Source organism: Dermacentor albipictus, chromosome 6 (assembly GCF_038994185.2).
Source record: "Dermacentor albipictus isolate Rhodes 1998 colony chromosome 6, USDA_Dalb.pri_finalv2, whole genome shotgun sequence".
NCBI classification, from domain to species: Eukaryota; Metazoa; Arthropoda; class Arachnida; order Ixodida; family Ixodidae; genus Dermacentor; species Dermacentor albipictus.
This window is the reverse complement of record NC_091826.1, coordinates 54,763,414-54,778,991: the sequence shown is the minus strand read 5'-3', so window position 1 is coordinate 54,778,991 and position 15,578 is coordinate 54,763,414. Positions and strand designations below refer to the sequence as shown.

General features: G+C 47.0%; 1 protein-coding gene across 3 annotated transcripts in view; it reads right to left on the bottom strand.

Annotated features, from left to right (window-relative positions):
• Positions 1–15,578, bottom strand: part of LOC135907820 (calcium and integrin-binding protein 1-like) — a 50,574-nt gene that overhangs the window by 11,477 nt on the left and 23,519 nt on the right. For all 3 annotated transcript variants that reach the window (XM_065439579.2, XM_065439577.1, XM_065439578.1), the window contains exons 4-6: positions 10,858–10,957; positions 2,556–2,703; positions 1,368–1,575 (exon numbers count right to left, since the gene is read on the bottom strand). In XM_065439579.2, coding sequence (XP_065295651.1) covers positions 1,368–1,575; positions 2,556–2,703; positions 10,858–10,957 — 456 coding nt within the window. The remainder of the gene's footprint in view (positions 1–1,367; positions 1,576–2,555; positions 2,704–10,857; positions 10,958–15,578) is intronic.

The window sequence follows — 15,578 nt, the reverse complement described above, 5'->3', positions numbered from 1 at the left end:
AACATTTCAAAGCGTCGTGCGAAAAGAGCGAGCCCAAGCTCTACTGGAGACAAGAGCGCAGCTGCCGAATGAGACGATCGCGATTTTCACTGAGGAAATGAGCCGTCTGTTCCGCCACGCCGACCCAGAAATGTCCGAGGAGAAGAAAGTACGTCTACTGATGCGTGGCGTAAAGGAGGAACTTTTCGCCGGTATGGTAAGAAGTCCACCGAAGACCGTCGACGAGTTTCTTCGTGAGGCGACGAGCATCGAGAAGACACTGGAATTGCGGAACCGGCAATTTGACCGACGCACCAAGCCAACAAGCTACTCCGGAATTCAATCACTGGCCACGGACGATTTATGCGAGACCATCAGGGCCATCGTGCGCGAAGAACTGCGCAAGGTCTTGCCATCGTCGCAGCCTCAAGTGGCCTCGATCGCCGACGTCGTGAAAGAAGAGGTGCACCGATCGCTTGGGGTTAGCATCGGGACGATGCTTTTTAAGAGGGGGGTATTGACACGTGTATTTATATTTATCGGGCGACCAGGTTTCACCGCCTAACAAATCTTATCGCGCAGCGCGGGACGCGCTTGCATGTATCCGAAGTTTCTGGAAAGTTATCGATGCTTCTATCCGCGTGTCTGTTGTCGCCGAACCTTGTGTTATCAGATTTCATCGCGTGACACGAATGGTGTAGAACTTTGTGGAAGACATGCGGGTCCCATCAGGTAATCTGGAACATTCGACGACTGATCTATAAAAGCCGACGCGCTTGACCCACTGATCAGTTTTTCCGACGATCGCCGACCGTGTTCGCCGCTATCGTTGTGCTATAAGTGTAGCCTGTTTTTGTGGGCACAGGTTCGCCCAATAAAAGTTAGTTTTCTCGTTCACAGTATTGCTACTGTGTTATTGCTTCTTTCTTCACCGTCACTACCACGTGACAATATTTATGTAGACTACTATGTAAAATATTACATGAACCTCATACCCGCGTTCTCAAGCTACCCAGCGTTTGTATTATTAGCTTTATTATAGGTTTATTCATACTTCTTCTTTCCAATACTACCTTTAATAATTATTTACTGCTTTTTCCTGCTTTTTTTCTAGCTTGTGTCGTGTTCTCATGCAAGCAAAGAGAACATGCAATCATGCCTCTCCTGATGTAATGGCCTCGGACATTTGAGGAGAAATAAACAAGACGAAATCTATCAAATCTGATTAAATGATTGCTTGTTTGTTTGACTGTTCGATTGATTGACTGTTCGATTGATTGATTGATTGATTGATTGATTGATTGATTGATTGATTGATTGATTGATTGATTGATTGATCGAAAGCGAAAGCGAAAGCGAGAGAGCGGTAAGGCTGCCGCCACAGTCACCTCGCGAAGTCGGGGTTTTTGAGCATGCAGTGCTGGAACTCCATGAGCGACATGTGGCCGCTCCGGTCGAGGTCCGCCTCAGCGAGGATCTGCTCGATGATCCGCTGCACGTCGGGCGTCTCCAGGCGGCAACCGGAGTCCCACGACGTCAGCCGCTTGATGACCTCCGCCAGGTCGTCCTCGCCCAGAACGCCGTCGTCGTCCATGTCTGCGCGCGCGTCGTGACAACAGGCATCGTAAGAACGTCGTAAGTGACAACATCGCAAGAGCATCGTAAGAGCGCTTCTACACCCACTCGCGATGACGGCGCAGTGAATGCGCGAACAGGTGCTACGCCTGCGAACTCGCAACGTACTGTAGCAGAACTGATAGTTGGGCGAGTTGGTACGAATTCATAGTAGAATATTCTTGCGCGCACAATTGACAAGGACACAGTGAAGGGGACACACGAGCGCTTTGTGTCCGTGTGTGCGTGTCCGTGTGTCCCCTTCACTGTGTCCTTGTCAATTGTGCACGCAAGAATATTTTACTACGAAACGTACTCGCCGTGAAATACCGAGCAACACCAGCCCGATCTAACCTTCGGCTGCCGGCCGCGCATAAGCCGGGGGATCCACAGGAGGACTTCTCCGTCGGCATAGTCACTGAACTGTACAGGGGCAAGTGGGCAAACAGGCAGGCAAGTGCATAGGTGGCGTACTCAATTATTCTCACACTGGTTTCACTTGTCATATCGTAAGAAGCCAACTAACACTGACACCAAGGACAATATAAATGAAATTACTTGTGCTTAGTAAATGAAATAAATAAACAAGAAATTAATGGAAAAGAAAGTGGATGAAAAACAACTGTGGGAATTGATCCCACAACCTTCGCATTTTCACCTATGTTCTCCTTGGTGTCAGTGTTTGTTTGCTTCTTGTGATATGACTAATAAAAATCGGGCCCCTCGGTTAACCCCCTTTCTTCTGGTTTACTTGGCGAGAGCGCGAGCGTGTTACAAAGTTCGTGAACAGAAGCAAGCGTCGGCGTACGCGAGTGAGTTGGCCCACTGAATGTGAATTGATGCGAGTGTGAACGTCAGTTAGCTGTGCGAGTGTGAGCACTGGTGTAGGCGTGAGTGGACGCGAGCGAGTATACCGCGCAGTGCGGGTAATGGGCACGGACAGGTGAGGTGTGCGCACTCACCGAATATCTGGAAGGCGTATTCGGCCTTGACGTCGACGGGCGCATCCTCGCAGAGAACGCTCAGGAGGTCGAGGAAGTCCTCGAAGGACATGCGATCGTCCTTGCAGGACGAGAACACCCGCAGTAGCCGGTCCCGGAAGGGGTTGCACTGCGCACGTGCGTAGAACGATGAGAGCGTTCCCCCGACAGTTCTGTCTAAGGCGTGTTACAGTTTTTGTTGCAATGTCACAAGAGGAGAATATGGCGCGACAATGTTACGTGCGCAATTCCTGCAGTGCCACGACATGAGATGAGACAGCATTTGAAATAATTAGTACGCGGATTTGCCTGAAGTTCTAACTTCTGGCTTCGAAAGTCTTAATGGCCTTCTATATCAACTTGCTTTAACTTAATGTAGCCAGGAGTACGTTTAGTGGTAACGATTAGCGTAATTTTGCCTCTGACCTTGAACCTTCAACCGTTGCCACTCACTAAGTATTCGTGTGTGATTAAAATAAATATATAGCGAGAGTGATACAATAAATTCTCGCGCGTTCTTTATTAACTACAGGAATTACACAACGAAATGGCTCAGCGGAGAATGCAAAACGCTTCACTGCTCTAAAGAAACAATGCGGCGGTGTGCGCAATACAGTTCAGCGTCACAGAATAAATTTGTAGACGACATGTTTTTCTCAACGTAGCCGCGCTAAATCATGAAAAAGAAATACCATGTCTACTACCCATGATTTCTGCACTAAAGTGAACGACTCCTGCCCCATATTTCCTTCTGTGGCCAGGATTGTACGAAGCTCTATACGGGACATGGCTGGCCGCGACAGCTTATCGTGGAGGAAAAAGAACGAAGCAGGAGGGAACCTAAACGCGACAAAATTGAAGCCAGGAAGGGTTGGACCAACACGCGACCGTGTCACGGTAAGTTTTAGTGTCTCCCACCGCCAGCCTACGTGCTGCGGTTGGTCGGTGCACGCCCTTCCGAAAATTATTATCATTACTTGTTGTGAACACACATCCACAATTACACAATATACACAAAGGCCCACTGCAGGCCTTTGCCCGGCAGTAGGCGTAACCAGGCTGACGATGATACACAATTAAGAACGGGTGCGACAGCAAGACGTTGCTGTCCCACTCGCAAAGTACGCCGAATGTTTTACGTTTGCAACAAACGACCGAAGTCCCACGAACACATGTCGACAGAAAATGGGCGCAGAGATAATGGGAAAGCACCCGAACGAGTTCTCATCGATTAAAAGCTACCGGGAACCGAGCACACTGGGCCGAGTCACCGTGTTGGATCTACTTTTTCTTCTTTTTTTTTTCTTTAGCAGGAAGCGTGGAGGGGTGGCTAAACGGAGAGTTCTCTGGTTAAGACTGTCTGCGCGACATAACATAGCTCCCTCCTAGTTTATTTACTCTCCGCATGCAATTTAAGTACGTCCCAACGCATAGATATGAACTCGTCGTTATCTACACTAAAACAATGAGGAGGCCTCATCGTAGGCCAACTAAGACCCTTCCAGAGGCCGATAGGAGTGTGTGCGCAACTACGCGGTCTTTTAACAATGACAAAAGTTAAAGCGCCGTCTGCCGTGCGACTTTGTCCCGCGTTTTGACTGCCTTGTTGCCACGGATTTCTCGCGGCTCCGAACGGTAAACGGCGAGGCCTGTTGCTTCTTGCAGGGTGGACTGGCACTGATGCACGTGACGTCACAGCGCGCGACGTCGCGCGGGTAAACGCGAACGCTTAGAGTGCAGGATAATTGTTAAAGATGATTGCTAAGCGAGCCTCATAGATTGCTTGCGCTTAATAAGAAAAAAAAAAGTGGGAGAGGTGGGTGGGGCATTACAAATGCTTTTTAACCTGTAAGGGGCCTGTAAGGGAAGTAAGGGGCTGAAGTACGAGCTTTACCAACGCTCGGTAATTACGCCTTCCCGTCGTAACTGAGTCCGCAGCAATCCTTTTACACGAGACCACTTCGTAATGACGCTCTTTAGAATGCTCTCCGAAGCGAATAATTGGGAGTGTGCGAAAGCACCGTACTTACACGCGTAAAACCCGCGCCTTTCATAGGATACCTTGGCTGAGCGGATCTAGATAGAGCCACCGACTAATGTACATGAGCACTCGCCACTTGTCTTATTATCATCATCATCCATCCCACTTCTTTCACTCCCCTTCCCTCTTTCCCCATGCAGAGTAGCAGACTAGCGTGCACTAGCTCAGGTCAACCTTTCCGTCTTTCATATCACTAAAATCTATCTATCTATCTATCTATCTATCTATCTATCTATCTATCTATCTATCTATCTATCTATCTATCTATCTATCTATCTATCTATCTATCTATCTATCTATCTATCTATCTATCTATCTATCTATCTATCTATCTATCTATCTATCTATCTATCTATCTATCTATCTATCTATCTATCTATCTATCTATCTATCTATCTATCTATCTATCTATCTGTCTGTCTGTCTGTCTGTCTGTCTGTCTGTCTGTCTGTCTGTCTGTCTGTCTGTCTGTCTGTCTGTCTGTCTGTCTGTCTGTCTGTCTATCTATCTATCTATCTATCTATCTATCTCTTTGCTGAGGCGCTAGTCTGACACCAGCCTGGTTTATAACATAGTAAACCAGGTGACGCTGGTACGCGGCTACTTCAGGTATCTTAATTACCCTCAGCGTTTTCACATTACAGTGGGGAGGGAGGTGTAAACACGCGATAGGAAGTGCAAAATCACTAGCACAAGTAGTAAAACCACATCAATTAGGCGAACAACTAAAACAGGTGGAATAACAGAACGTGGTTATAGAGAGCGGGGGGAGGAAGGAAAGCCAGGGAGGTTAACCTAACTTAGTCCAGTTTGGTACCATACACGTGGAAAGGGGGAGCGGGAGTGAAACAAAGAGAGGGAGAGAGAGAAGGCGTGAGTCTTGATCGCACTTAACATGGCTAGCGGAGGTCAAGGTTTGTCGATCTTTGATAGATACAGTGGTTCGAACTAGGAAAAAAATATCAATAAACAGTGCATATCCAGTACACGTCATAACTATAGCCACAGCTACGATATAAAAACAAGCTGGGACAAATACAAAAGTATAAGCACAATAATTTAGTGGCACTCGGAGACATACGAACATAGCACAGAAAGGCGTTCAAATTTAAAATGTATACAACACTGTTACAAATAATACTAAACAACTCATGCGGCTCAGTAAACGAAAAAAAAAGAAATACATTAGCAGTCAACCCCTTATTATTAGCTAGAAAACCATTTATTCAATAACATTCCTCGCTTTCGCTGTCCCTAAACTAATAAATGAGTAGACTATAGAATCTAGAATGGCTCGCGCAAGGTCAAATCTCTCCCCTTCCTCACCCGCTTAAAACTAAATTCTGAATTCCAAAGTAAGGGGTGTGAGCCGTCGACGTAAATTAAAAGTTTTACCTGTCCAAAGCACAGTGGGCAGGTAAAAGGGTAGGCATGTCATAGCGGAGAACTCCAGATTAATTTTGACCCCCCTGGGGTTCCTTAACGGAAGCCAATGCACAGTACACGAGCGATTCTTTTTCTTTCTATCTTCTTTTATTGCATTTCGCAGCGTCCCCCCCCCCCCCCCGTTCCCTCCCGTGAGAATGAGGCCATCGCGGAAGGGATCGAATTCGCAACCTCAGCCTTCTTAGCAGCCCAGCACCACGTATCCATGCAAGCCACCACGGCGGGTCATAGACGCAAAGACGCGGGCCTTGCGCGAGTAAACACGGTACGCGTACGCAGCCGCGCTACGCGAAACATTTCTCCGAGCACGTTTCTTTTTTATTTTTTATTTTTTTCTAGAACTGCACGCGGCTTTGCGTGCGTGTGTGAATCTTCTAAGGCTTCCGTGCAAGAACTTCAAACGCGCCGCTTTTTCCGAGGGCCGTGGTGCATCACCAAATAGCCGTTTTCTATCTCTATCTTTTCCATTTTTTTTTTCTAGCGCGCTCTTTTGATCCCACTGATAAATCAACACTTTGTTCGCGAGAACTTCCGAGGGAGACAGAAAAAAAGAAAGAAAGGTCATACAGGTTAGAACTTCGCAACGGAACGCAACACTCGTGGACACACTACGTCGCACGGTTGAAACGGACCCGCCGTGAAATGCTGCTCCGCAGAACAGCCAATTTAGCAACGACCCCCGTGACAGGTCGACCTAGAAGCGACTCCATAAATCGGGCTTGTGCTTGCGCAACGTTCACAAGAAGCTCACGTTCGCAAATACTGCGCCGTGTTTCGTAACCTTGTGCGAATTGCTGTACAGCTAACAACAAAAGTTTAAGGGACGCAGGTTCCGTGACCAATGCGCGTATCTGCCCCTCTAACGCGCTGCTATTTTAACGAATCGCTGTGTAGGTTCACGTAAGTACTACATGTTGCTACATCTAAGTGACAAATATGGAAATTTTCATTTATCTGTACAGAGCTATTTTGCGCACCTTATGTTAGTGCTTAATTCCTTGCCGCATTGTAAATTGGTTTAGGCAATCATGGACCGCTACGCATGATGTGTCTGCATTAAAAATTGTTTGCATTTTCGTCGTTCCATTGGTTGCGCCGTTCGCTTGTCATAGATTTATTTATCTTGATTGTGTTTCGGAGATGCAAGAGCCTGTCTGGCATCTCCAAAACATTGTATTTTGACTGGGTTCTCTGGCTCGTTTGGCATAATCAACATTTCTAAGCGTCTGTTTCATTTAGCTCACAGTGTTTGAGTGATACTGAAGTTTGTTTCTCTGTGTTCGACCACATGGCGCAGCTTGGTATATACTATTCCGATATACAGCAAATATATGGTCACTTCAGGAGAATTTTCGCCGTCCGCGTTGCTGTGAAGCTCCGAATATACTGATGCATACGTATGCCATATATTTATGCGTGCCGTATATGGAAGGTACATTGCTTTATTATTCAACCGCCAAAGTTGCTCAAACCAGGTCTTACGATCTTGACTTAAGTTATTTCTCAGAGTGTTTAAAATGGCAACCCGCAAATGTCCTGAAACTTAACATTCACACTGCATAATTTTTATCTAAAATCTTCTCAGACAATTCAAAATTAGAAGTGAAAAACAATATCAATACTCAAACCTGAAAGTGATGTAATTTTATACTGCCATGGCTCTTTACGAGCAGCGTAGTGGAACTTGTGCGATGTCAGTATACAGGCGCCTAGTACGTGGCGTGTTAAAGCTTTTAATGGTGCTAGAAATTTTGGAGCGCCCGCGTGTAGAACATCGTCCGAGAAGTACAAGTGCAGCGCAAAACCTTGCTATCGCAGTGAGTGCTCCGCCGTTTTGGCCAAATTGCCAACTGGTAGCCTTTGTGAACTCTGTTTTCGCGTTTCTTGTCACGTCAGCGTCGCGAATTGCTGATTTCTGTTGTAATAGGTCTACACCAACAGCAGCGCGAGCCGCTGTGAAGGCGCTGCTGCGAAATTTAAAGGACATCAGACTGTGTGGTAAGTTGTGACTTTGCACTGTGTGACGTATAGTTTAATAGTGGGGCATTGACACTGTATAACACTATGTAACGCCTTCGCAGACTGTGTGACAGCGCCCACAGAGACGGTTCTGTATTGCGTGTTCGTGGTTTTGTTTTCTTTTCGTATTCTTTTTCTCTCATCTGCCGCACCTCTTTCCCCTCCCCGGTACAGGGTAGCCAACAAGAGAGATTCTCTTGTTAACCTCCCTGTCTTTCATTTGCCTTTCTCTCTCATTCACAGTTCATTTCATTTGCTCTGTGAAGCGCTATTAAACTCCTCTCCGTTTTTTTTTTTCAGTGAGAAACGCCTTGCTCAACATGAAATTGTCGAGCGCGATCATGGGCATGCCACGCATGACGCCCATGGTACAAGCACGACGGCATGAAGATGACTGCATGAAAAATGGAATGACAACGACGACATGATTACAATGACGTCTCGGTAACGACACGGTCACACTGGAATCACTATACGACAGATTAACTACGACGGTACGACCATGATGGCAAGACGAATAGAACGACCACGGTGGCACGATGACAATGACGTCACGGAAATGGCGTCGCTACACTGAAATCCCTACCACAAAATTACTACGATGATGGAACGCGTAGTAATTGTGCGTACCGCTCATCAGTTTATGCCACCGCTCATTAGTTTACGCCAACTGTGCTATTTAGCCATGTGCCACTGCTTATGTGCCATTCTTCAGTAAACCTCGTTCACCCAAACTGGGATCACCGATTATGTGAAACTTGGCGTGTCACACTTCAATGAACCTCACTTATGCCACTTTGGGTCACTGGGTGTGTAAAATTGGTTATGTGCCGCTCTTCAATGAACTCTTTGACACTAACTTGGGTCACTGGTAAAGCTGGGCATGGGCCGCTCTTCAATGAACCTCTTGAATAAAGTTTATTCTCTCTCTCGCTCTTTCAACTTCAGCTTTGCTCACTGAATATATATGACACTCTCCAATAGACCTGTTTCACGCCAACTTTGGTCGCTGAGCATGTGTCACTGGGTTATGTGCCGCTCTTCAACGACAAAACAAATCTCTGTGGTGGTGGGCAGAGTCGAACACCCCCTCATATTGATTCAGACAATCTTGTCTCGATAGACATTGACAAACGCGCCACGCGGATACTTTCCTGCGGCGTCGCTAGGTGGCGCGACGTGTTCAGAGCGAAGGGCGAGAGAGCCGCCGGGCTGCGTACACGCTTCATACTCGACGGGCTTGGCCGGTTGCAATGCGGTGTGTCGACACATCGCTTCACTGTTGATGGCATTAACGTCGACATTCATCATGAGATGGTTTGTGTCGGATTTCTTAGTTCTTTGTGCAAGGTGGGTTCCTTCGTTGCGACACCACAGTTTCTCCTTGCGCGCACGCCGAGAGAGAGTTTTGATTGTCGCTACTAGGAGCTGGGGGGGGGGGGGGAGGGGGTGTTCTGTAAGATTCCACCTAGTGAACATGTCCATTTCGTCGGCTGCTGAAGTGCTGATTGGCTGGAGTGCCTTCCTCCTTCTGACGCGTACCCCAGCGCAGCCAATCAGCACCCCAGCAGCAGACGAAACGGACATGTGCATTAGGTGGACTCTTACAGTATACCCCGCTGGCGGTGAACGCTATGCGCGAAGTCGAGCTTTGTGGTAGGAATGCGGCGTGGGCATCGGATGTGCGGAGGCGAGCGCTACGAAATGGTGTTGCAAGGAACCGGGCACGCCGCTCTACAAATGGCAGAATAAACGCTGGAAAAGAGGTTTGTGTTTGAGTTTACGCGTAACAGAATTATGTTTTCTCGTATATTCAAATTACAGTCCTACGCTACCGGGTATGTAGGTTGTTTTGAAGTCGTACTTTACGATTTTGCTGGCGCATTTTACTTTGGGAAATTCAAGTAGTCGGTAACGCCTCTGCCTACACGGATGGCCTGCGTGGTTCGATATGCGTGATTCAAAATGATTTTTCGCTCACGAGACCATCGGCGTCCACCGGATTTTCAGCGACACCGGGCCGTTAACACTTTCGAGTTAAAATGTTAAAATGCGTCACACTATACGATGAGAGTCGCGCAGCGAATTTCGGGAATGCCTCCCGTATACCTTCCTTCTTCATCGATGCGCGCGCTCACTTTAAAACTAAACGTTAAACGTTGGCTTGTACGAGTTTATACCGCCTTTTTCAGGCATGCGTCCGTGGTCTGACGCTTTGAGAATCGAGTTTCTGTGCTGGAGACCAGGTTGTAAACTGACCATCGGACATTTTCATTTACTTCAAGTGGCAACTACAGTGACAGTTAGCGTTCCAAGTTGGTCACAGTTGGCCAGAAGCATACAAACCGCAAAAGGGGAAAACAGACAAGGAAAGCTGTTTTTTTAGAACACTGCAGACAGTCGCGTACCACGATCATTTGAGTAGTTCGGCATGCCAGTAAAATAGGGCACAGAAAGGTGCAAAATGACACTAAGAAATACACCGTTGCCTAAACAAATCGAAGTGCTAAAAATAGCCTCACGTTTCGCAGAAGAAATGGCTGACATGTTTACACGTATCTAGTTTAACAGCTTTCACCTGCCGTGAGCGTGCACAATGATTCTCCTCTCCTTACCTTTCCCCTTCCCCGCCATGTGACGTAGCAAACCAAGCGAGACTTTGGTTAACCTCCCTACCGTTACTTCTCGTCTCTCTCTCTCTCTCTCTCTCTCTCTCTCTCTCTCTCTAACAAAACAAGTATACGCACAAATAAATCAGACCTGAGCTTGTTCGCTTACCCTGAATTCCGGCATCTGTTCGATGTACCTGACGGGAATCCTGGTGTGCTTGTCAGCACCCACCTGCCCTTCAGCGATGGCCTTGAATCGTTTGAAGGCGCTGCATACGTGAAAATGAGAGTAAGGAGCTAGATGGAGCCATATGCAAGTTGGAATCCCCCCTCTGTGTGCATGGTCGACAGTTTTTTATTTTATGAAGTTCTTGTGTTCGCTCTGTATGCATTGCTGCATGTGCTTCAGTGAGTGTGTGCTCTTTTGTTCGTGATTGTTCTTTTTCTGTGACGAATGTGCGCCTCACATGTTGCTGTCTGCCGGAAAATATGTTCTGTGCGTTCACTCCTCGATCCACAAATGTATAACAGGTCCGCAGTATAAATAAGTAAATAAATAACTAAAATCTTGGCAACAGGGTAGGGGGCATATGCGGCAGGCACCGCAACTGCACCGCTGCCTGGAATACCGCTGCCTGGAAGCGGACGCCTGGAATATTCCCCGACACAACGGAAGCCATCAACACGGCGCTCCCAGAAAACAACTGCTTCCCAAGGGCTTACCGAACCATTTGATGCTTATGGCATCTTTGGTTGGGCATTCCATAGCGCACAGACGGTAACACATAGGCAGCGTAAGACAGCACTTAAGGATTATATGTATAACTGCACCGGTTAGTACGTAAGTACGTGCACATAAACAGCGTGGAAACAGGACACAGATAAGACGAAACTACTAAGATTAAGTTGTTTATGCAGCATTCGTTCGAGCTGCTGGCACACCTGTGTAGGTAGTCGGGTCATTGATAGAATTACCGCGGGGTGAATGAGCATGCGTACTCTCTGAAAGAAAGTTCGAGAAGTCACTTGGCAGGGTGTTGTCTAATGTTCGTATGTTCTCGACTGTTACATCGCTACAGTAAGCTCAAAAAAGATACCGGTCAGTACTGGACGAACAGCGGAAGCCCGAGGGTGAAGTCAATGTTTCTGTAACGTCGTCGTCAGGACAAAGATTGCTTTCCTTGGCAGCGTTTCTGTAAGTAGCTAGCGCTTAACCAAGGAATACAAGTTTACAAAACGTTTACAGGATGACGGAGGCTTGAAGGGATTACCAGTGGTCAAATAAGAAATTTTGCTGGAGATGAAGTTTAGAGACAAAGCTTCTTATTTTCTTCAGGGCCCTAACGAAGACAGACACATCCTTGTAGAAACGTTATCTCCAGTGGCGTTCCTCCTTCAACCACTGTTGCTCTTTCTTTCTTTTCGGGGGAATCGCCACAAGGAATATGTATTTAATTTTTTTAATAATAATAAACGCACGTATGATGCAAGTACCGCAACAATGAGTTCAAGCACTCGCTAGCCTTTATCCAACGGGTAAAGTCACCTGAAACACTGGGCCTTAGTTTAGTCTCCCTGAGTATCTTGTACTTGATATCCCGAGTACCGTGACTCAGCCATAAAAGGGAATCAATGTCCGTCATTACAGACGCAGGGGCCAGGCACTTAAGACGTGTTCCACGATTGTCAGCAGATTCCCAGGTCCAAGTGACAGAAAGTGTCAGGGTCAGCCCTAGACCGGAACCTCTGAAGACAAACTCATTCATCAGATTGCGAGGAAGGAAACAGATACACGGGTGTATAAGCGCGCACGCGTGTCGCTTCGGAGAATGGACTTCTGGAGTTGGAAAGTATCTCGGGGATCAGAAGGAAGTGCGGCTGGAGGGCCGTTATAGGCATAGATGGTGAGTGAGCCACTTGGTTGGCCAAGTTGTTGAACGGGCTATGGCTATGTCAACGAATCCAATGCGTTGTATAACGCTGAAGTATGACGACTTGCCTCGCTTGTGTATCTGCTGGCAGATTCGGAATGTCTCGGTAGCTCTCTTCAGATCCTTCAGTGTGCCGTGTGGGTCAGTATAGATACTAGGCTTCGTATCGTTCGGTATAGTATCACGTACGGTATTTAGTTCTATGAACATGAAATCCAGCGTTTCGGTGGCATATAGACGAATAAGAGCCGTCCTCCTTGTGGAGTAGCCTCAGCATCCACGCGCACCAAACAATAGTCCTGAGCAACGGCAGTCTGAGCTGTACAAGTGGGCCGATCATGTCGGCGAAGACTGGCCTATTTGTTTGTGGTAACAGATATGTAACACCACGGGCAAAAGGCCTACCTGTGCAGTGGTTAGGAGACCCACCATTGAAATGGCTAAGAGCTGTGGCCGCCGCAATGCGCTGTCTTTTAAGGATTCTGGCATTATCTCACTGAGACATGAGCTCCAAGATAGTGCTGATCACAGCTGATCCGTTCTCACTTACTCCGTGTTCTCAGCCAAGTAGCATATGTGGGAACAAAATAATAAAAGTGATGGAAATGTGAGCGTTCAAGCTGAACAATTATATTGTAACAATTTTTTTCCCCTTTGTACGTCCTATTTTTTTTAAAGGAACCTGCAGCACGGGCAAAACCATTCACTTAGCATCCCTATCAAACTAACAGCTCCCTTTGAACACTTACAGTTCTCTAATCCTCAGGAAACACTCGGCACCCGTATGTGCTCTCCGTCCTTAGGAGGACAGTGATCTGGCCGCATCAACGCTGTCAAGAAGAGCAGTTGTTGCTCTGACGAATACAACTCTCATTGATGAAACGCCCGCGACTTCCCCTGTACGCCCAATGTTTTTCACTTCGTCTTCACCTCACAGCAAAACCCTCTGCCTCTTTTATTTTACCTATATATTTATTTACTTACAATACATCAAGGACCCTGCAGACAGCGTTTTACATGAGGGATCGGTGAGTTAAGTAACGTTAACAAAAATATACTGAATGGCTACCTAGGAGTAAGCAGGGTTTTCGACGCGAAGGATGGCACTCGTGGGCCGATTGTTTCAGTCGATAGCTGTCTTGGAAGATAAATTTATAAAAATCCAACGCGCATATTGGAATCTATTTGAAGCGAAGCGTCCTTAAGGCAGTAATTTTAATTTTAATTTTAATTTTAATTTTTTTTAACACGTCTTGCCGCAAAAGAGATTACGTGCCACGCTCACCAATTAGGCCAGAGGCGGACCCCCCCTCAACTACGCGACCCACCTGATCCACGCGACCACGGCTTACTTGCATTGCCTCCGAGATCGACCCCCCTTTCATCAGGCCATCTCTCGGTTCAGTCCACTTTGCAATCGCGCAGTACCATAGTCATACACGGCAAGAAGCCGACCATGCAGATGCGCCAAACCCCGGGTAAGAAGGCATGGAATGCTCCACTATATAAAGGAATGATACGCTTGATTGGATATGCTTGTTGCACCGAGGACACATAGTTAGGTGCTGTTTGCCATTTCACTGCGTTATTCCGTAAAGAACGGAGTCGGCAACCGGCACATCTGCAGGAGTCGCACAGATGTGGCTATATGTAAACCTAATCGTCATGTGAGTGCTGTCCTCTGTGTGAGCTATTCGGTAGGACAGCAGCTACGGTCGCAAAGTCCCGGAGAGTTCGCAAGGGGAGCTTCGTTTTAGAAGGACTGAAGGTGTCCGGAAATTCCGGCACGGGAGGCGCAGTAAACAGCGCTTGCGTGGCTGCTTCGAGAGGTGCGATAACCTGGACTGACAGGAGAACATATGCATGAGGCATGAAAACATTTAATGGAGAGAAAACCTTACAATTTCGCGTCGTACTTAAAGACTAGCCAGACGTGTGTGCCTGTGCTTTTTTTTCTGTTACATGCGTAGTATACGATTAATCAGTATATTTGTATCTATCGCACGGTTTTGTATGGGTTCAATATGATCGGTTAAACTCAGTTCGGCGGAATCCCAAACAGAGCCTAATTTAGGTCGCATCATTGTTTTGTAAGACAGTAGCTCTACAGAACTAGCAAAACTCAAAACTACTGTGATAAGAGGGCACGCACGTGAAAATTATGAAGTTTATACGTTAATCATACGCAAGGAGACACGTTCGTAAGTGCGCCTGCCGTCGGCATCATTTTCAGAAGCGAAATAATAATAACAGCCACGTTGAGTCCAAACTGCTATCTGCTGTGGGCTGAAGCTCGCCTTTTCTTCTCCTGTTGTTTGAACAACGTGTCGTTCTGATTGGCGCTCATGAAGCGCCTTTTGCTTGCGCTGTTTAACCTCCTGCGGCAATAAGTCTTATGGGGAATCCATAGTGAGCGCTAAAGTCGATAATCAAGAAAGATCCTTCCTGTTACACTGGGCTTATTATAAAGTAGTAGGTTTACTGCTGCCTTACGCCACCTTTGAAGTACTGCCGGATCACCCTGAAGAGAACAGCCGGAGACATCATTAGCTTCGGTAACATGACGATAACTAGAGTATTTATTTAGCGTGACAGCAGCTGACGTAGTTATGAGGTGACACTCGACATGGCCAGCAGCAACGCGAAGTGGGGAACCCGCCAACTCTGCTGCACGTTGTCAACTTGGCCCCGAACTGTTTTGTCCGGGCAGGGACGTCATGACGAGAAATTACAGCTGTAGGCAAACACAGTTCGGCCGCATCAAACCGTTTGGGCGAAGATAAAAGAAATGCCGACCTAATATTTTGTTTGCAGACGGAAATGTTTGTTGCTGTTACCGCACGTAAGTTGTGACCATTTAAACTATTTGGAACACGGTGAGTAACATGTGGATAATCACAAATGCATGACTTTCTCACGGTTGTTTCCCTTCCTTGAAAAACTATACCATGCAATACGC